This window comes from Lissotriton vulgaris, chromosome 8 (assembly GCF_964263255.1).
Source record: "Lissotriton vulgaris chromosome 8, aLisVul1.2, whole genome shotgun sequence".
In the NCBI taxonomy this organism is placed as follows: Eukaryota; Metazoa; Chordata; class Amphibia; order Caudata; family Salamandridae; genus Lissotriton; species Lissotriton vulgaris.
In genome coordinates, this window is record NC_141696.1 from 422049100 (window position 1) to 422072495 (window position 23396).

The 23396-nt window shown below is 45.1% G+C and overlaps 1 protein-coding gene across 1 annotated transcript in view; it reads right to left on the reverse strand.

Moving 5' to 3' along the window:
- Positions 1-23396, reverse strand: part of OCA2 (OCA2 melanosomal transmembrane protein) — an 833084-nt gene that overhangs the window by 645082 nt on the left and 164606 nt on the right. Inside the window, exon 5 of the mRNA XM_086934183.1 lies at positions 10960-11017. Coding sequence (XP_086790309.1) covers positions 10960-11017 — 58 coding nt within the window. The remainder of the gene's footprint in view (positions 1-10959; positions 11018-23396) is intronic.

Below are 23396 nucleotides of genomic sequence, written 5' to 3' on the forward strand. Positions count from 1 at the left end.
AAGGATATGTTCATAAGATCATACTCAAACCAAATGCCATACCAATGCAGCACAAAGTTAGGAAAGTACCCATCATTGCCAGACAAGAGGTTAAACGCATGCTTGATGAAATGGTTGGGCAAGGGATTATTGAACAAATTGAAACATCTAGCTGGGTTTCTCCGGTTGTAATCACGAGCAAACCGGATGCTAGCTTTAGGTTCTGTGTGGACTTACGCACCTTAAATCAAAATATTGTAGTCGATAACTTTGTTACCAAATATTAATGAGTTGATTTTGTTACTGAAAGGACAGTTATTTCCAAACTCGACTTACTCCGTGCGTACCATCAGATCAAATTACACAATGACTCCCAAAAACGTACTGCGTTTATTACTTCAGAGGGAGTTTTTCAATTCACAAGAATGCCTGTTCGGGCTGGCATCAGCTGCCGGAATATTTCAAAGGATGATGGGGTCAGTGTTACAGGGAATAGAAAACGTGTATTTCTAGATGATGTGTTAGTATTCGGAAATACAAGAGAACGTCATGATTTTGTATTGAAGGATGTTTTGAGCAGGATGGAGAACGCTGGTCTTACACTTAAGAAAGAAAACATTTTATTTGCCGTTGAGGAGGTTGAATATTTGGGCTACACCTTATCTGCTAATGGGGTCAAACGAAAACGTGACTTGCTGGAGGCTATACAGAGAGCTCCGGCACCAGCTGACAAGGATCAACTTAGATAATTTCTAGGTCTTATAGAGTCCTATGCTAGATTTGTACAGAATTTTGCAGAAAAAACAGTGTATTAAAATGCTTCTCAGGAAAGGCCATAGGTTTGTATGGTCTAAGGAACAACAAAATACCTTTGTCAGATTAAAAAAGAAATATGTGAGGCTAATATTCTAACACAGTTTGACACAAAGTTGAGATCTATTCTCACAGTCGACGCCAGTGCAGTAGGGATTGGAGCAGTACTAGCTCAAGTACATGACCATGGGATAAAAACTGTAGCGTTTGCTTCAAGGTCATTAAATATCTCATAAAGAAATTACTCTGTAATAGAGAAGGAAGCATTGGCTGCGGCATGGGAAGTTGAGTACTTCAGCATGTACCTATGGGGATTCAATTTCACACTACCAACTGACCATAAACCTCTTCTCAAAATTTTAAGTCCCGGTGGTGCACATAAAACTTCTGCACATCTTGCTAGGCTTGCTGCCCGTCTTCAAGATTATATGTACAAAGTTGAATACTTAGCGGGATGGAGGAATTGTCAAGCTGCTGGATTATCTAGATTGCCTTTATCGTGGGAAGAAGTTGACAAAGTAAATGTTGAGTCATTGAGTTGTGTGGTAGAGAGATAGGTAAGGATCAATGTAAAGTGAGCATGGATAAAGATGAAACTTAGAAATTATTGAAGGAGTGGATTATTAAAGGGGGGGAGTTCTCTTCCTATTGCAGCTAGACCTTTCATCAAGGTGATAATGATATTTATATATTAATGAAAGGTGACAAAATTATTCCACCACAAGAACTTAGGTTTGATTACTTTAAACTGGCACATGAGGGTCATTTAGGCCAGTCTTTGACTAAAAAGAGGATAAGAGAACATTGTTGGTGGCCTGCTATTGATCAACAAGTTTCAGAATGGGTGGAAAGGTGTATGGCGTGCGTTGAAAGTGAAAAGAGATTAAAAGTGGGAAGTCAATTAGAATTAGGAAAGATTGAAGATCCAGGTTTATCATGGCATACTGTATGCTTAGATTTTATAGGTCCACTTTCAGGCATTGGTGGTGAGCCGAGATTTGGTGTAGTTATGGTTGATGTCATGTCCAAATGGCTGATAGTGAAGTTTGTTAAGGAAATTACTACAAGGAGTACCATAAAAACATCTGAGGTTTTCAGCCAAAAAGGATTTCCCACTAGGGTAATTACAGACAACTGTACACAACTTTTCTGCAATCTTGTGGTATTGTGCATTCTAAAACATCATTGTACAACCCACAAGGAAATGGTATTGTGGAGCTGGGAGGCAAGATGGTCGCTAGTGGTATGCAGTGAGTGAGTCGCACTCTTTCCTCCTCCCTACCGTGGCTCTAAATGGTGGAACCCCTTTTATACGCTGCGGTGTTCGGTTACTACAATTCTCAAGTTTTCACGGACCTGAGAGCAGATGAAGGAATACCGAAAAAGAGCCCCAGCAGAATTCTGCTAAAGCAAGTACTGTCCCGTATACGGAAGAAGGTGGCTGGTGTTGCCGGGTTGATTTTGAAAACCTGGCTTAGGATGCCTCCCCGTATATTAAAAAGGAGCGAGGTGAAAGATGGAAAAGGGGGTACCAAAGACGCGGAAACCCAGAGAGATCCGACTCTTAAAGAGAAAAGCAAAACGGACCCGAGAAATCTTACAAGCGGTTTGCAAAAAGGGACCACTGGCTACAAGAGAACATTGGCAAAAAAAACGTCCCTGACGCCGCCGTTGCTACCCCGAAGGAACTGGGAGCTATCAGCAAGCTCAAGCCGAAGGAGGGTGTTTTGCGACAACCTACAGTTACAGAAAGCTTCGCTAACATACCTGTTGGCAGCGGGGTAAGCAGCAATGATGCCGAGTGTCTGGTTGTTAGAGACAATCGCAGCGCCACCATGGATGTCGAAGCTGAAGCAGTGGTTGCAGGGGTCGCTAGGCAACCAGGAAGACCGGTGAAGACGAAGCCGTCAGAATCATTGCTTGCAACAGCTACGCCACGGAGGTTAGAGGAAGCGCCTGATCAGATCTCGGAGGAAACGCAGGATGAGACAGCTAAAACGGACAAGAAACCGGCTGAAAAGGCAAGTGGGAGTAAGGGGCGGCCTGATAGCGTATCTATGTATACTTGGCTGCTCGGTGAAAGCGGACAAAGCGGGAGTATTGCTGGAGTAGCTGTAGGGGCAGAATCACATTGCCAGATGATATTGAAGGGAGATGCAGGGGACCTGACTCCTTCAGACTGGGCAGAGATTATGGACCTGGCAAATGGTTTCGCCAAATTAGGGGAAGAGTCTGCTGCTTTAGTTGAAGCTGGTACTGGTAATGGCGCTGTCTCCCCAGATACATTTCTTTCAGTTAATGGAGACTCCCAGTCCCAGTCTCTGCCTTCGGATGAAGCAAGCTTAGATGAGTCCACTGGTATTGATACAGGCAGTAGGTCTCTGGCTCAGAGAAGTACGCAGAAGAAGCGACTATCTAAAAGAAAGCCCTCTACAACAGGCAGCACCACTGACCTCTCAAAAAAACTAGCTTGGGGCTACTCTGCTACCACCTTATCATTTATGGAGCAAGAAAGCCCTGTCCCGTCGATTGGGGACCATGGTTCAACACAAGCACCCCAGCCACCGGTCACACTGGACTTGCTATTCAATACGTTGAAATTGATGCAGTCTGAGGATAGGGGAGAAAGTAGGAGAGCAAGACAGGAAGCACGGAAAATCCAGAATTCGCTAAGGAAAATGAGTAAAAGACATGACGAGGTGGTGGAGAGAGTCTCACAGGTGGAGGAAAGAACTGGCAGATTGGAATATGAGCTGAGGGATCTGAAAACGTATAAGAAAGAGCACCAAAAGGTGGCAGAAGACGTCAATTGGAAGCTGGAGGACTACGAAAATAGGCAGCGCCGCAATAACATTAGACTTTTAGGAGTGGCAGAAGGTCTCGAAGGGGAAGACCCTAGAATGTTTGTGGTGAATCTCCTAAAAGGGGCTTTCCCAGAGTTGGCAACCTGGCAATGGGAAACGGAGATTCAGAGGGCCCATCGTTTTCAGTTTGTAGCTAAAAGGGGGCAAGCGGGAGCCCAAGAGGGGAGACCCAGAGCAATGTTGATCTATGTTGGGAATTTTCTATTGAGACAGCTCATATTAGATAAGGCCAAACCAGAGTCTAAACGTACATTTAACAATGTTACTTTTTTTGCAAGGCCGGATTTCTGCCATACCACAGTTGAGCGCAGATGGATACTGAGGCAGTTGATTTCCCCCATTCAGGCCGTGGGTTCAGAGGCTTATTTGTTGTACCCTGCCAAATTGAAAATAGTTACCAAAGGCCAGTTTAAAATGTTTTTCTCTGAAATCAAAGCAAAGGCGTATGTGGTGGAGGCTCTGGGGTACAAGGAGAAGTAGCTAAGGGGGTCTCTCTGGGGCGTGAATAGTGGTATGGAGGGGGTGGCGACGGCTGCTTCCCTAGCGTCCATGCATAGGTCATGGGTGACCTATTTGCCTGTAGGGGAGGGTGGGGGGGAAGGGTAGAGAGGGGGGGTTCCGGGGAGGGGGAGTGGGGGTTCAGGGGGGGGGAGAACAGGGCACACGTTGCACACACAGAGTTACAATATGAAGGTACAGGTACAGGGCTTATTCATTTGGTGGAAGGGGGAAATAAGGGAAAAATTTGAGAAATGGAATAGAGAGTTGGTACCAATTCTAGATGTTTTTTAATGGCCTGCCGAATTATGACAGTGAATGTCTGTGGCCTAAATGATCTTAAGAAAAGATTACGCGCATCAGCCTTTTTGAAATCAATGTATCCAGATTTGATCTGCCTGCAAGAAACCCACGTGGAGGGAGGAAAGGGATATTTGTTAGAACAGTTGGGTTTTAATGTACTAGCATATACAAAACAAGGTTCAAAGACCCGTGGAGTAGCTATACTAGGGAAAGGTAGAGACTGTACAGTTTTTAGGAAAAAAGAGGACATATGGGGGAGGTGGGTCATATTCGTGGTGGGCTTTAGAGGGACTAAGTTTACGTTGGTCTCTGTGTACGGCTCAACAGGCGATGATCCCGACATATTTCACTTCTTGGATCAAGAGCTACCAACCTGGCCCGAACCAGTTATATGTTGTGGGGACTTTAATATCAACCGTCCTTCTGGTGTTGAGTTACAAGTTGGGCAGGGGTATAGCGGGAGGAAGAAGAGGGTGCACAGGGCAATAGTAGATATGGCACTACATAATGCTATGTCTGATGTTTGGGCTAATCTCTATCCTCAGGCGGATGGCGACACATTTTTTTCTGCCCCACACAGAATAAAGGTAAGGTTGGATTATTTCTTGATTTCCAACTCCTTACTTGCAAGCTCACAGGTTAAGAAACTGCCCCGCTTGGTTTCAGACCATAACCCCCTAATCCTGACAGTTAGCTTAAGCAGGATAACAAGGAAATTATAGAGTTGGACATTCGAGAGAGCTCTCTTAAAAGATGAAGGTTATTGTAGGCATATGGATATCTGGATTAGGGAGTTCTGGAGTATTAACAAGGGGAGTACCAGTAGTGGTAATGCATGGGACGCATTTAAAGCAGGGATAAGGGGAGAGACACTTAGTTTTACAACGTTTAGACAGAAAGTGGAAAGAGAAAGGGTAGAACAACAAGTTAATTCTCTTTTAGCTGCAGAGGAAGAGCTGAGCAGGTTAATTCTGAATGGATGCCCCCTGGATCAACAGCTGTTGGAAATTATGGTATTAAAGGCTGAAATAGTGGAAAATATCGCTAAAAAAATAGCAGCAAATTATTTGGCAAGGAAGGAACAGGTTTGCGAGTTGAGTGAGAGAGTGGGGCACATTCTTGCTGTTAGAACAAGGCAGAAGATTGCTGCAGGAGATATTAAGAATATGAAAGATGGATTAGGCAATTTGATTTCAGACCCTGCAGGTATAAGAGAAGAGTTTAGGAAATACTATTCAGAATTGTATGACGTGGACGAAGAGGAGAGTAGTGAAAGAATTAGGGACTATCTAGGAAATCTTCAATTGAACAAGTTAGAGGCAGCTGAAAGGGAAAAACTGGAATCTAGTATAACATTAGAAGAATTAACATCAGCCCTATCAGACCTCCCATCATCAAAGGCTGCAGGCCCAGATTAGATCCCTGTGGAGTTCTATAAAAGATTTCTGGCAGCCCTTAGGTTGGAGTTAATGGACATGCTCACTCAAGCTCAGAGGGGGGTTTCGATTCCAAACTCCTGGGGAGGCACTGAAATTATAGTTATTTTGAAAAAAGGCAAACCTCCCACAGCCAGTGGGTCGTATAGACCTATAGCTTTAATGAACGCTGATGTGAAGCTATACTCGAAAATTTTGGCAACAAGATTGGCGGCAGTCATAGAGAAGCTGGTCTCCCCAGTCCAACATGGGTTCATCCCAGGGAAGGGCACCACAGAACATGTCAGAACAGTGATTACTTCCTTCAACGCCTTGGAGGTCTCGGGCGGCCCTGTTGCAGCTCTATTTCTCGATGCCGAGAAGGCTTTCGACAGGGTCGCCTGGGGGTATCTATGGGAAATACTGAGGCACTTCGGGTTTGGTGAAGGTTATATTAGAGCAATTCAGGTTTTATATAAGGCACCAACTGCTAGAATTAAAATTAACCGAGAACTCACGGCTGCGGTACAGATAAAAAGGGGGACAAGGCAAGGTGCCCGAGTTCTCCTCTTCTTTTTGCACTCTATATGGACCCTTATTTACGATATCTTAATTCTAACCCTAGAATTCTCCCCCTTTGCTTGAATGGTTTAGAAATTAATGTGTTGGCATACGCAGATGACGTTGCTATAATTACCCCGGACCTATCCATGGCAATTGGAGAAATAGTGGGATAAACAGAATGGAGAGCAAGGGTTTTATTAGGGGTGAGTCCCTTCCCCTGAGGTATAATCAAATAAACAATGAGGACTGGCCCACTGTACAGTGGGCCAGTCCTCGTTGTTTATTTAATTGGAGAAATAGAACAGGAGGCCCAAAAATTTGGCGTAATCTCAGGCTATAGGCATAACAGTACCAAAACACAAATCATTAAGAATTCAATGGTTAGCTGCGATGATATACGGGTGGTTCCGGCAGCAGTCTACCTAGGGGTTGAAATATTGGCTAATCTTGAGACAGTGGTAGAACGGAACATGACCCCCTTATTGACAAAAGTAAGCTTGGATCTGGTTAGAATGAACAATCTCAGACTTTCATTGGTGGGTCGCACCAATGTGATTAAAATGCTTATACTCCCTAAGTTTCTTTATTTTTTTAGAACAATACCCTTAATGTTTGAGTTCTCCTGGTTTAATAAGGTTGAGTCAATTTTGAATAAGTTTATTTGGGCACATGGGAAGACCAGGCGGGCTTATAAATTCATGACCTTACCGAGGGCAAGGGGGGGTGGGGGGTTCCAGATCTTAGATTATATTATTGGGCTTCGGCTCTTCAATATATGCAGGGTTTGATTGGTGCGAGTGGTGTAGATCTGAACATTAATGCCTTTTCGACCATGGTGTACTCCATTGTGTTGGGTTCAGAAACAGCGAACGCTTTCCTAAGCTGCGCCGTCTCTTCATATTATAAACGTACACGGTTTAAGACTGTTCTAGCGGCGCATAATATCTGGACAGCTGTAGCAAAAAAATGTGGGCTGGGTAGATTTAATAGATACACAAGACTTTTTAGGAATAAATCCCTCCCACCTTCAATTTTCGCTAATGCTACTATGGCAGAATGGGCTAGAAAAGGAATCATAAAAATAGGGGATCTGTTGGGCCCAGATGAAAAGTTACTACAATTCTCCGACCTTGTGGCAAAGTTTAACATCAGCAGGCAGAGTTTCTTTAAATATCTGCAGGTCAGGAGTTCTCAGTAGGAAAAAAGGGGGAAAGGCTGGTTTTGCTAAAAATAGTATTTTGGAAGCTATAGAACAAGGAGGGGTGTGTTCTATTCGTAGTTTTTATGCTATCTTGGTAGAGTTGAAGGTGGATGATATTGAAAAATATGAAAATAAATGGGCAGGAAAATTAGGAATACAGGGCCGATACTTCTCGGACTCGCTGGAATTAGGATATTCTGTCCTCTGCTCTGCCCCGCTTCAATCCCAACATTATAAAACTTTATACCAACTTTACTACAGCCCGGCTCGCATTGCACAGTGGGGAGGAACTACAGGGATTACCTGCCCACGCTGCAGCGATCCAGCAGCAGATAGCATACATATTTTTGCTTCATGCCCTCAATTAAGAACTTTGTTGAAAGGTATGGAAGACTTCCTGGGTCGTACACTTGGGTTGGATGTGACGCTAACACCAACTGTAATTATGTTAGGGGTTAGAGGGTTCGATGGTGAGATGCATCGTGAATTTTTGTTTGTAGCAATGGCGGTGTATAGATTGTTGATCGCCAGAGCCTGGCTAGACAAAATTCCTCGGCAACACAACAGTGGATTGCCCTGCTACTGGGGATTTTTAATTTAGAAAAAAGCATTTAGGCTAGAAAGGGAAGAAGGGCAAGGAGGTTGGGAAGGAAAATATGGGAACCAGTTCATCAATGGAAAGAGAGGATAAATGAAAGTCATAATTGATTTAACCCCTTAAGATATGTTTTGTTTGGTAAACTGATGCAATTTGTTATATAGGGTTTCTGTTCTTTTTTTTCTCTTTCCGTAAACTGTACCGTAATCAATGTACTGTTTCTATAAATTTCTTTTTATAATTTGTTCAACATTTGATTAGCATATGTATTAGTACTCTGTGTAATGCCATACGTGTGCCCACAAAAGATTCTAATAAAAATATTTTAAAAAATAAAATAAATAAAAAAGGAAATGGTATTGTGGAAAGGGCAAATCGCATGATAAAAGGAGCCATTCAAATGGCAGTGGCTAGTAGGATTGATGTTAGGAAAATGGTGCATGATTTGGTATGGGCCTACAGAACAACTGAAAATGCTGTTACAGGGAAAATTCCATTTGTGTGCATGAGAGGATGTCCCACTAGTACAAAATTAAATCCTGCATGGTTAAAAGACTGTCTTGGTTTAGCTAACCTTTCTTGTAATAAGGAAGAAGATAATAAAATTACCATGCATAAGTCAAATATTTTACCAAATGATTGGGTAAAGGTTAAACCGGGCACATTCAGTCCCGGATTTACCAAATTTCGAGGACCTTACAAAGTAAATTGTCTATATGAGACATGTGACTTTTTATGATGGTGAAAATTGGAACTTGAGGAGAGTTGCACTGTATAAGAGAGGAAATTCAAAAGACGCCAATGTCAATGGTTTGATTGATGGGGGATTTGAATCCGCATTTATTTATGGAAGATGTTAGGGCCAATGATAGTTCACCTAACACTATGCCAACTAATTGTGGTTACATTTCAAATTCTGTAAGACCTCAAAGATCAAGAGGTCCTCTCAGATACTTGGATGACTATGTATGCGGGGATTTTTAATTCCTGTTTCAAATTTGATTAATCTTTGTTTCTTTTATTTTGTGTTTACTTCTTCTTCATTGGTGATATCTTAAAGTAATAAAGGGAATGGATGTGTTATATTCTTAAATGTAATTTAACCCCTTCGATGCTCATGACGAGCTCAGCTCGTCATGAGGCACAGTGGAGCTGTGCTGATGACGAGCTGAGCTCGTCATGAACAAGGGGCTTTTAAATAATTCAGCACTGGAGGAAAATTGCTCTAGCAGCCAAGGTGTTAAGAATATATAGATATATTTATTTATGCATATAATTAACGTGAGTTAGATTATACATCCTGCCACATTAAAGGTCTTGCATTTTTCATTGTTCTATAGTTTTTGTGTAGTATGACATAATTGTATTCTAGTGTGTAGAAGAAACTGCCTGCAGTGGATGTGCTGCTGTATCTCTGTTCTTACAATACACATATAACTTGTTTATTATCACTTTGGAATATTATTTATTGGAATACTACACACAGCTGAAGGACTTGCCCTAATGAACTGTACTTAATCAAAAGAGTGACTAGTGAGAGTCTAATGTAAGAATTGTTTCCTCCATCAGACCTCCTCAACAGGGACACTGTGGAAATAAGCCTTCCGACATTGATATGGTCGTTCTGGAACCCTAAGTACTATGGTATTAAAACAACTCAGTTTGGGCTAGAAAGATCAAGAGAGAGGTATGCTAAACTGCAGAAAAGTAGCTTTGTAAATAACCTCACGTGAGACCTTTTTTCACGTATATTTGGTTTAATCTGTTCTCAAATTCGGCTACCCGAGTTTAACAAAGTTAAGAAGAACTACAAGTTTACAACTATTGAAAGAGCGAGCATTATAACCAAAGATTTTGTAAAACGGGAGATGACAGACCCTGATGTAAAACAATGTGTCTTGAAAAATAAACTACTTTCAAAGCAGAGAGCGGATGAAGCTCCCAAACTTTTCAGTGGAAGTGATGGGCAAGATGTCCGTCATATTTCAAATTCAAGCCTTGGCACTGTAACCTACCACCCAGAGAATTGTTAAAGCTATACACATGTATGTCTGGTCAACTTGCCTAGCTACAGTTTGCCAACAGTGGGGGAAATGAAAGAAGCATTAGACTATGGCCCTCATCACAAGCTATAACTGCCACCCACAATTCCAAGTCCTTCCAGGTCTGAAATTATTGGGTCCACTAACTCCAGACCTGGTCATTCTAGACCTGCCGTCTCGGGGAGAGTCTTCGCTACTGCATTGGCAGCATCACAGCCTGACCACCAACCCCTCAAGCAGTAAAGGAAAGGCAAACTACATTGTCCTTAGAAACAAGCTCATCCTGATCCCCACCCTCCTACTCCATCCATCCATCTCACCATCACTTTTCCAGACACTCTTCACTCAGAGGCATTTTCTGCCTACGCAGAACAGGCGGAAAATGTCTGCGGTTTTCTCACCAGAATTGGCTAAATCACATGCAAAAGGACCCAGTATCTCCAGATCTGTTCCGTTATTCCCCATTATAGAAAGTACATGTGATTGATTGAATTTGGTGCGACGATATCAACTGGAATCAGATTACAGTCCCAAGTATCAACACAAATTCCAACAATCTTGCAGTGAGTACCACAGTGCGGTAATTGACCTAGAATGGATCATCCCTTGTCCTTACAAAAGCATAACACGCACTCCTTTCTGCAAGTTTAATACATTTGCATCAGATTTTTTGTATACTTACAGAGCACACAACTACAACGATGAAGAGTCCAGTAACCTTCAGACTTTTTAAGCAGCACCTGGAACAAGAAAGGAAAAAGGCCTTACAAAAGTACTTACAAAAGAAGATGCATCTATGCATAGAGTGACTGGGATTCTTCCATTATTCACCTTTAGGACCACCCACAGTGATTGGGACCAAATGGAGGTTTCTCAGCTTCTATTCCTAAAGACCATAGATCCACTCATCAAACCCTGAATTTTTTCCATAGCCTTACTTTAAAGCTTCTCCTACTTTCAAAAAATGGCTTGAGCTCTCCTTTCCTTCTAGCAATTTATTCCACTCAGCTCTTTCTGATCAGTCTACTCAAGGGCAAAGTAGACCTGACAGTGCCAATGTATAGCACTCTTGATTATAAAACAAAGTTAAGAAAGCATAGAAACAGCATAATAAGTGTCATCCCTTCCATCCTCCTTCAACAATCCTTCACTCCTAGCAGATTACCAAGTATAATATGTAACATATTCATTATATCCAGGTCATGACTGTAATGTTCCTTTTGTCTTATTTTCCAACCACACTACCTTCAATGTCACACTAATAAATAATCACCCATGCATTTATATATTACTATCTACAGCATTTATTAGTATGCCATACACTTTAATAAATACAAATACGCAATAAAACTGGGTCCACATCTTGACACCATTCGGGGTGATGAGGGTGGGGGAGCAACATGCCAGACAGGGGTTACTGGGCTCAATCCCTGATGGATGAGCATTTGCCACTGGTGCCAAGTCCAACCCTTTCTGCACTTCACTCCCAGTTGCAAGGGGGAGCCAGCCACAAGCATTTCATGGAGGCAGCGTGGTGGGGGTTGGGAGGGGGCGGAGACAAGAGCACAGAATTTAACAGCCAAATAATATGCAGTGTAATGGCCATCCCAGTGCTGATCTTTTATAGTTACAGAAAGTACCATAATCACACAGCAAAATGGAATATTACACAACAGTGTAATATAGGGTTGTAATCAGTTGCTTATACAAGTGAAGAGCTATGCCAGATTCTCTCCTTAGTGTTCCTCTCCTTCCTGCTATGTTGGAAGTTGTCTCCACACTTAACACTACACAAAGTACACAAGGATTAGGAACAAGTGCAGGTAACAAACCAATATTACTTGAGCAAACGGGTTCACTGTCTTTCTCAACAATTGTTTAAAATCTTAAGCAGTGCAGTGGTTTGTTTGAATCAGTCTCCGTCCCGTATTCAAGCTAAGCCCCTCGTTTACCTGCTCTTGGTTAAGTTGCAGCTCAGGTCGTAGGGCAGGCGCGTAACAAACTCCCATCCTTGCAGCTCAGGTACTTTCTTAAAGGGTTGAAGCGTTAGCCTTGTTGGGGCCAGGGGTCATGAATCAGATACACACAGTGCAGGTCAGGGCAGAGGATAACACACCAATCTTTTGCAGCCCTATTGGCTGGCTGTAGGCCGGTGATTGGACACAGATGTTGCAGCCCCCACAGATGTTGCAGCCCCCTCAACTAACTTAACACAACGATGTCTCTGTGGCATGTGTATGTGTGCAGAGGTTTAGGTCTGTCCTTGACAATGCAAGGTCCCAGACTTATCTTGAGACATGGAATGAGACCAACATGAGCCTGTATATTAGGCAGGGAACTACTATCCATGCCCTGGGTATATCATGTAAAAGCGAGGGTGATAGCATGCCATGTTTGGGGAATTGCAGTGTGACAAGCCTTTTCTCAGAGTCACTGGGAGCATGGTCTACTAACACCTCTTGAGTACAGTTCCACTGTTATTTGAAAAACAGAACCTTGCGTGCATGTCGAGTTTGTGTGTGAGCAGCGTATGTTTGACATACGCATGACTCCACTCTTTGGGGAGTCTGAATACTTGGGGATGTTGCCTCCATTCTGGATAGCCCTGATTCAGCATGGCACAATATGGAGGGTTGACCATAGCTTCACCATACAGTTGAAGTATTTTGCCTGCATTTATGAAGCTGGAATGTGGATACCCAGTGACTCTAGTGAGAAGTATGTAGACAGGGCTTTCTTTAGAAATTCCATGAAGTACTTGTTGGCAAAGCACTGCCTATTAGTTCATCCTGAACACTGCCACTTGGTGGGTGGTAGTGGTGAGCCAGATTCTAGGACCTTTTGCTAGTCTTGGATTACTGCTTCAGGAAGGTTAATGACAACCAGATGCAGAGAACTGGCACCTCACTGTGCCCATGTCGTGGGCGCTTCTGCTTGGTGCCAGATCTAGTGATACCTGCTGTGAGAAACATCGCTTTGCAGAAAAGACTGTGCACGGAAGGCAACCTGAGAAGGACACTTGAAAGAACAATCCCAAACTTTAAGCTAGAGAGTGGATCCATATCCTGTGCATGGAAAATGTGCAACAAAGTGGAATCCAAACCACCCCACTTTGTTGCAGTCTAAATTTCTTCTTGACCAAGGCTATAAAGAAATAATAAACTGCTGTACTGACCTATTGAGAGCAATACGGTTATTTGACTTAACTGCACCTAAGCCAAATCCTGCCTAGACCCATAGAAGGGTGGGGTTGTGGCATTAGCAGGAATCCCTGCCCCAGCGGGAAAAGAGAATAATTACCAGGTAGAGAAGGGTCCGCAGCACCTTACCATAGAATGCAGCATTCTGCAACCGTGAATGTCTTCGTTAATGGACTGTACAGTACTAAGCAGACCCTCCAGGATATCGCGATTTGCTGCGAAATCGGCACTTTCGTAAAAATGCCGCGATTTTTTACAAAAGTGCCCGCGAAATCGGCACTTTTGTAGAAATCGCGGCATTTTTACAAAAGCGCTATATCCTGGGGGGTCTCTTGTGCTTCTTGAACGACGTACTCCGCATTCCTAGAGTCTTTACGTTGGAACAAAAAGGGTGATCAGGAATTGAAAGGCTCTCGGGGTGTTTGTGTCGAGTCTGTGTGTGCGTGCAGAGAGCAGAGGATCGGGGAGCAGCAGGAGCTCGGGTCTGAAAGGGGCTGCCGCAGCGGGGCGTCCAGAAGGACTAAAGGGCTCCTCTGAGAACGGAGCGAGAGCTTTCTGAGGCCAGAGCGGCCGTTTCATCCCCGCGATGAGTCACACAGGGCCTGGTAGGAAGCACACACACCGCGCTCCCACGGGGCACGACGGGCGCCTCGCTGGGTGAAGGGCAGCTCAAGGCAAAGTTCGATAGTTCAGTCCATTTTCTCTTTCTCCACACAGTTAAAGCGACCAAGATATGGTTTGGCAAATGTGTTTAGTATCCGTTTCCGCAGACCTTCTTGGTCAGTGCATGAGTTGGCTTGCATGTCACACTGTGTGGGCTGACACGTGCTGTAAGTAATTAAAAAAGATAGCGCTGATACTGGTGCATTTATGCGCTTTTTCCATTGGAAATGTTTCATTGACATCAGCACTTCTTAAATTTTCCAGGTTAACGTTCCTTGTTTACATTCTTCAGTGACAGGAATTCAGTAAAATCAGCCTGCACTTTTCTAAAAGCGAAGGCTCGGCGCCGATTTTCAATTGCTGGCGAAGCTCTTACATGCCACTTGATGTCGGTAGAGCAGGCATGTTACCCCCGCAGCGGCGCGCTCTGCTGCCCTGTTTATTATTATTATTGATTAGGAATCTGCAGTTTGTCAAACAGTCTTTTCCCAATCATCCCAGATAAATGGCTCTTGACTTTAATGGTGCTGCAGATTTAAACACCCACCGGCCGTCTTGAACTTACTCACACATTAATTTGGCAAATGTAGTTTTTTTCCCCTTCTCCACGTTTCCCAAATTGCTGAATGAATGACCTCCGTCTGTGACAGCCGTCCTGTCGCCGTAGCCCGCCTATTCAACTACTTTCAAAGCAGCATTAGCACTCTAGACAGCCCCATCCCATCTAAAAAAATAAAATAGACGACTCCCGTCAACAAACTGTCTGCCCTTTTTACTAGGTTTCCCCGCTGACCTCCCCAATCTCCGCTTGTCAACCAACTGCTTTATCTCCGCTGTTAGTATCACCACAAACTACCCATCTCACCTCTAACAGTGAATAGTCCCATCTTCCTTCCCAAGCCCTATCACAAAAGTTACCCGTCTTCTCTTAGTCGTTGAGCTGCACAGAAAAATGCTATTTTCCCTCTCAATACTATCACCACAGACCTCTTTCCATCTCCCCATTGTCAAAAAGCCACTCCATCCTGCTCCCCTGTCAAGGGATAACAGCCTTCACCTGTGGGCTGCTTCCTCTATTCCATATTCCAGGTTGCCTATTCAAAGTGGAATGCTCTGCTAAAACAGTTTCCATTGATTTAAGGCTGAAAATGAATGATTAGGAGTCAAATAAAGTGCCGCAAAAATGCTGCAAAATGTCCATATTTGTGCCGCTAAATTTGCGAATCCATGCCGCTATATCCTGGGGGGTCTGACTAAGGGTGCTGTGAGATTAAAAGTACTTTCTTTTCTACAAAGAAACATTGGGATGGACAATACCTTATTGGGTCTATGGTTTATTGAGTCATGAGCTCTTGCCCTTTGTTAGAACTGGCTATTTCTGTTTGGCTAAGGCTGACGCCAAAGCTAGGCAGAAACCACCATTCTAATCAGGGCAAGGGAATCACACGCCAAGATAACCCCTGCTCACCCCCTTGGTAGCTTGGCACGAGCAGACAGGCTTATCCCAGAGGCAATGTGTAAACCATTTGCACCAGCACACAACAGCAACAACATCCTAGGCACACCACAAAAGGAACTCCACACAAGGTTATATAAAAATAACTTCTGTATTGTCAAAACACATCAGATAGAATCACACATGTACATTGTGCCAACTGGCACGGGCAATATTCACAAGGGATTATTTACACAGGACAGGGCCACTTGGGCGCCTGTCAGAATCAGCACTTAGTAGAAAATAGAATATAGGATATAAAATCACTGTAGCACAAATTAGCAAATATAAATCACAACCAGTAACTACTGGTAACAGGTAAGTACCACCTACACAACCCTAAACACCGTAGGAGAATGTCACGCAGGGAACCAGGACCTCACTAGGATCACCTGTACTAGAAAGAACAACCACCTAAGTATCACAATACAATTAGGGGTATAAGCAAGAACACATTACACATGATGCATAAAACATACATTCAGCGATGTAAGAACAAGGCACGTGATGCATCAAAACACATTCAGAGGTACCGGAGAAAACACATGATGCCTAAAACATTCAGAGGTGTAAGGAAGGAAAAACACATGATGCATAAACCAACACATTCAGAGGTGTAAAATCAAGGAAGACACATGATGCATAAAAACATTCAGAGGTGCCAGAACATAACTCAATAGCGCAAAAACACATGATGCCTAAAAACATTCAGAGGTGTAAGATCAAGGTGCGTAAACATAATAAATGCATTACATTTCCTAGCACCACAACACATTGTGCAAAACTCACATTAGGCAATTACCATCATATAGATAATCACATTGCGCCTAAATAAAATCACATACCAGCCCCCATCTAATAAAGGGACTAAAGAGCCCTGTGTCCAGAATGTCAGGGCACACTGCCAATGCAGCGCCAGTCAGGGGTGCGCCACCGGCGCAAAACCTAAACGTTGCAGGTGCCCACTACTTACTGGGCACCTGGGAACAATCACAAGGGCCTGAACGTTGCAGCTGGCACCAAGAGCTGCGCAGCTGTAGCAGGCCTGGCACCCCTGTGCCACCTCTGTCCCACACAGGGACTCTCTCTCCAATTGCGCCTAAACAGTGCAGCTGCCCACTAATTGCTGGGCAGCTGGAGACAAAACTGCGACAGGGCCCTCACTGGCCCTTTAGGAGACATCTTCACCAAAACGTGGGAGCCCTCTAGCTCTGAATGAACAACAGTGCATTGGAGCCCTCTGGCTCCTGACTCCTTGTGCCCCCAACATGTGGCTTTGGAAATGGCTCTGGCTCAGCCTCTTGCTCCTAAAATAATCATGCCCCCCACAGGTGGGAGCAGCCCGCTGCCAATGGGGCCGCTCTGAACAAGGGCACTGAAAACGGTGGGACGGCCCACTGACATCTGGGGCCGCCCTAAATGCCCCCGGGTACGGTGCTTACACAGGCACCGATCTGCGCCCCCAGCGAGCCTCTCGGAGCTCTAGAACAATTATGCCCCTCATTGGAGTCCCTCGAAGGGGACTCTAAATCCCCTTGTGCCCCAGAGCCTCTGCGGCTCAAAATAAACAAAATGCCCCCAGTAGCTGAGGAGCTCCCTCCCAAGACGCCGCACTCACCGTCTTCCCTGTGCGGTGGCGGCTCTTCGGCGAGGGAAGCGCCCTCCTGTTCTCCCGGTCCCGCTCCTGGGGGCCGAGTACTTCTAAAGGTGGTGGGGCTCCCTCACTCCAGGGAGAGCCTCGCGGCGGAGCCAGCGTCGCTTCCTGCCTTTTCCCCGGCCTCCGTCGACGTCCTCTAATCTGGGGCAAGCCTTCGCGGCCCAACCAATGGCTGCAGGGCCTGGCTATGAGGCGAGGGAATCCCGGGGCCAATCACATCGCGGCCCCGGGCGCCGAGTCTCCACCAATGGCTGCGAGGCCCTTGGAGGGGAGGCGGACGCAGCGTCTCCTCCACGATCCCCGGGCCGGCAGCGGTGAAACACGGGGCAAAGACCGGGTGGGCACCGGCTCTTCTCAGTAATTTAACAATCGAGGTGGGCACTTGATCGTGGACAATGCTGGGTGGGCACCGGCTTTAGCACATAAAGCGCTCAAGTATAATCCACAGCGCTCCTAGCGCTAGAAAACAGATAGAGTACTCCCTGGCGCTCAGGGTGGGGAAATACAGCGCTTCCAGGCGCTTTAAATACAAATCAAGCGCTCCCCAGTGCTAGCAGGCAAAAAGAAGGTCCAAGTAAAAATAAAGCGCTCCCAGGCGCTAAGGGGGCAGAGTCCATCAAGCCCCCAAGGCAAAGACTCCCATAGCAAGGGCGTCCCAGCATCCAGCAGGGAACCCAGGAAAAGGTCCCCAGAGTCCATCAGATATCCAGGGGCTGGGCAGGGCTCAGGGAGGCAAGCCTTCCCCTGAGCCCAAGCAGCAGCACGCCCCTGGCAGGATTCAAGTCAAAAACAAGAACATTTTGGAAGGGGACACAGCCCCTTTTTATACCGAGAAATCCTTTGTCTAGCAGGGTGCAGGCAGTGTGAGAACCAGCTAGAACTGGTTATAGGGAATTCCTTTCACTGGCCAGGCTAGGGACATCAGACGCACCCCAGGGGGTGGAGCCAGCATTGTGTGGGGAAAACCCAGCCTCATTCAGGACCCTCAAACTAGACGGTCAATGCACAAGCAGGCCCAGACTCACTCCTCCCCTCACATCAGCATGCTAAACACTCCATTCACCACCGGGGCAGACCCTCCCAGACTCTTGGAGCCAGGCTCACCAGCCAGCCTCAGCCAATCACACGCCAGACACAAATTACACAAAGATGCCAACTTCTAAAAGTGGCACTTCTACACTAGACACAATCATGCCGCATATACCATTGCGCAGCATTCAATCTCACAAGTTCGCACATACCAAACTCGACCCTGCACTCCCCACACATCAGGAACTACCATGGGCATACATATTCCCCATTCATTCCTATGGGAGGGCAGGTCACTCACCACACATACACATAGAGCTCACGCACTTTACACTGTACCACAGTGAAAAAGTGCGCAGAGGCCTAAAATCACCACCACCTGGTTCCAGAAACGGGCTAGTAAAGAGCAACAAATCTTGGGGTGAACCTGCCAAAAGGGCCGGGTCCAACACCCTTATACTACTCTTCTGAGATGCCTGAGACTGCTTGCCCTTAATATGCCAACTGCCAGGCACAGAAAGGGTTTTACTTGGCCCAGTTTACATTGCCAATTGTAGGATGGATCTAGTACAAAACGACCACAACAGATGCGACTGGGGGCTCAGTAGCCCCATTGTTCCCTGTGGCAACTAGAACGGGGTCCGACAGTAATTTGTGTGAAACTATTGCAATTCTAATCAGTCTTGTTTGTTTTCTCAGGAGAATTCTCGATACCACACCTGTATACTGAGAGCAACTAGAGGTGACAGTATCCCAACAGAGCCATGGAGGATTGCATATTACTATGCATCAGAGCTTCTAGCAACATGACAAAGAATACACTATATCATAAAACGAGAGAATGTGCTCTACTTTTCATTAATTTTAAATTTTACAACAGCGCTGCGATCTTAAATTTCAGCATTGAGACACCTTACCCAAAATATGGTATTGTGCCGCGTTCAGGTATAATAGGGGCCTTCTTTTCACTTTGCTCTCACTGTGAAATTCATTGTACAAAGCAAATTTAATGAACGATGAATATTTGTAAAACAATAGGCCGAAAAAAAGACTAGTCCTTGTTCACATTTCCCAAGGGCTTGAGGTGCTCCTGCTCCATCAATGGTCAATTGAACTAAGGTGGATGATAAGTTGGGGAGGTGTTAACCCCCACCGAGAGACGGATTACAGAGGTGCACTAGCTTTTCTGTAGTTATGGTCCAATCAGACATGACATAGCAAAAGCCCTTTTCAAACACCAAGTTTGGCACACAATAGGTTATATCAATGAGATTTGTGCCATGCAAACTCACCCAAAAAGGGTATGCTAGTGTAGTGAAAATGAAAACGTTTGGCCAGAAGTCCAAAAGCGAGGAAATCAGAATAGGTGGATTTTCCGATTAGTTTCAAAATATCGACAGGGAATTGATCAGATGAAGGGAAATCGGGTGTTTCAACCAATTTCAACGTTTGAGCCCTTAAGTCAATCCCTACCAAACTGTTCCATATCACACGTTTTTTAGTACGTGTGTGTACTGCACCAGTCGTGGATCTGCACATTTGCTAGTTACTATGCTAATTACACCATGGACTGGAAAATCAAACAAGTTTCCCCAAAATGGAGAAGCGGAAGCGAGTGTCCTGAAGCATGTGTGTGCACACATCATTGCTTTTCTTTTTTCCTTTTTAGCATCAGCAAATGCATTTTTTTCTTTTTGCCGATGCAAACAGTATCAATAAAAGAACTAGAAAAGCCGGTAGGTCGCCATTGCTTTTAAAAGGAGAGACCATTTGTTTTTGCCCATACTTGTTCTAGGTGCTAATGTAGCATTCTTTATCACAATATGTGCATGCTGCCTGCTGTACTTCCAGATGCTTATATCTTTTCTGGTTTAACACACTTAACAAAATAAAAAAAATTGTGACCAAAAATAAAAAGTAAAGCAGTCCTTCTGAAGTGCTGGTACTACTCCATTAATAGATCAAGCAGATCTGGTTAGAAGTACTGACACTGTAATGGTCGCCTACCCAGGTGTAGGCCTTCACAGGTGGTGCACGCCGGACACATACACGAGACACCACAGTGATTTAGTGCTGAAATCCTGACTGATACCTAGCAGCTTTATTTATGACCTGGAGTCGAGCCCGGCTCCTCGGATGCGTGTTGATGCAATTTATCGTATTTGCCGGCTGGCTCACTACATCCCTCCTAACCTAGAGGGAGATAATTGCAAATCGCAGGAAAAGAAACAGAAATAATAAAAACACAGAATGCACAGATGTGAAAGTTTCTACAGCTTTGCTATCTGGATATACTTGTGGATGCTTTGATGTTCTTCGCAGACAAAATATCGTAGCCGTTGATTCGGTCTCAGGTTGGGTCGTAGCCGGTACGGGTGTCCTCAATGGGCTTCAGACACTTTGTCCGGGCCTGGCAAACTTTGAGGTACTTGTATGTGGCGGGCCGGATAGTGGCTGGAGATCCTCTCCCAAGTCCCATTCTTCCCCCTCATTGATATCCTACTCCGTGATCACCCTGAGGGGATCTTTAGTTCTTCTCTCTTGCTCCAATCCGCCCCTCGACTCCGGTGAGAACATGACCTTATTTAACCAGGATGCAATTTGTGACACAATCACATTACCCCTCTTAGCCGTGATCATAGTTCCTTATATTGCGACTACTTCCCATGTTTCGCTTTCAAATGGAGTCCTGAATTTCCATCCAGGATGTCAGTCGGATTACTACAGCATCTCAGAGTCACAACTAGGGCATTTCTCCTTTTGCTGGCCCACTGGTTAGTTGCCTTTTTGTCCTGTGCAGCCTCCAGGTCAAGGGTTGCGGGTGCCACTCCGAGCTGACTGGGACCAAATCCCTCACTGGTCTCTTTATGATGAGTTCACTAGGGCCACATCCGGTAATGGAATGTGGTGTTTGCAGATACTCCCTCAAGAATTGTTGTAAACACTTCCAAGTCATCCACTTGGTCTAAACCTATTCTCAGTGCTTTGCTTAGTGTCCTCGTAGATCTTTCCACATCCCCAATCCCCTGTGGCTACTGGGGAGTGATTTGTCTGTTTCAAATGTTGAGATGATGTAAATATTCTTTGAACTCCACTCCATGAAATGGCAGTCCATTATCAGTTTTCACCGTGTCCCGCAGTCCCAGCATCACAAATATTTTTTCTAATGCAGGCTTTACACACTTGAGCACCATGGACCTTGCTGATCTGCTGAACAATTGCACTAGAGGTTTATGAACCATGATCACGTCGAATTTGTGCCCACACAGATAGATGTGTTAAGTGCTGACATGCCCACCTGATGGCAAGAGCCTCCCTCTCGATCCGGGCATGCCTGGTTTCCACTGCCACCAGTGCTCGACTGGCATATGCGCTGGGCATCCACTCATCTCCTTCATTCTGCTGCTAGAGGATGTCCCCCAGTCCCACCGAACTGGTGTCTACAATTAGCTCTGCCTGGCCTCCCGGTTTGAAATACGCTACGGTAGCTCCTTGAAGCTGTGCCCCCTTTACATTCTTGAATGCTTGTGAAGTCTCACACGTCCACTCCCACTGTGTTTTTCTTGGTCAGCGCACACAGTGGTTCTGAAAGTGTCGCCAACTGGGGAATGAAATTAGTTGACTATTCCTAAGAAACTGCTAATTTCCATGGGGTTTTGTGAGAATGCATCTGCTCTAATAGCCTCCCACCTTGGCCGTGTGACCTGAAGGCTCTCTTTTGAGAATCGATATCCAAAGAACTCCACCTCATTAGTGTAAAATGAACATTCACTCTTGTGGAGTGTGAGCCCTTAGTCAGCCTATGTAGAGTGGCCCTCAACTTGGCAGGATGCGCCTCTCATGTGTTTCCGAAAATATCGGCACATCATCACTGACATTGATGACTCCCACTAATCCGAATAGTGCTTCTCTTATGGCGTTCTGGAACACCTCTGCTGCGGCGGACACCTCAAAACTACATCTCTTGAATCTCCTCAATCCCACATGCATGGAAAATGGGATTATGTAAAGATTGTCCTCGTTGAGAAGTAACGGATACCCTCAGTTGAGGTCCACTATGGAAAAACACTTGGCCCCATTGATGTCTGTTACAATTTTGTCTATTGTAGGGGTGATGTGTCACCCTTTTTATCACCATGTTCGGCCTTATAGCCTGGGGCTGCTTTGGTTTTGGGCCTATCACCTGAGGGAATACCCATGGGGTCGGTCCGATACTTTCTCAATCACTCCATCCCACTCTAGTTAGTCCAGCTCTGCTTTGACCAGTAGCCAAAAGTGAAATGGTACCCTTTGATGTCTTAGCGCCACTGGCCTCATTGTTTAATCAATGTATAATTCCACTTTGACCCCCTTGAGACATCCTAGTTCTTGAAAAATGTGTGGGAGCTCTCCCATGAGGTCTTCCGTATGAGATAGATGTACTTGCTTGGTGAATGGCACTAGCCCTTGGTCTTTGGCTTTGTGACAGCCTTCAGGGGGCCTGCACTCTCCTGTGTGATTTGGAACTCCCACTTCTATTATCCCTTGGAGAGGTATGGGAATAGCAAACCCATAGATGTATATTTTGGCTTTGGTCTATTCCAGCAGTGGACATGGTACCAGCGGCAGATATTGCTCTGCGTCTAAGATGTTCACTGATGCCCCAGGGTCATTAAGTGCTGTTATTGTTACACCATCCACACACACTTTACACATGGGTGGGGGTCTCGTCCTTTGATTTTGTTGTCCTGTGAAGGATACGGTGAATACTTCACCATAGTCGTCGTCCTCTTTTGGCTCACCATCGTTGCTGCATCCTGCTCCTCCTCTGTTTCCAACACAACCTTGACTCTTCCAAACTTCTTGAACTTTTCACCGCTGTTATTGTCTCTCAATTCTCCTGGGCATACCCTTGCCAACTGATCTGATTTTCCACACTGTAAACCTGTTTTCCCCCTTGCAGAGCAGCTCTTCAGTGGGTGGCTGGAGAATCCACAGCTCCTACACGCTTTATGGGTAGCTCCAGCTAGGAATTTTCCTCTGCCACTACCAACTCCCTATCCGCTAGCGTCCAGCTGCTCTTCTATGTTGCACCC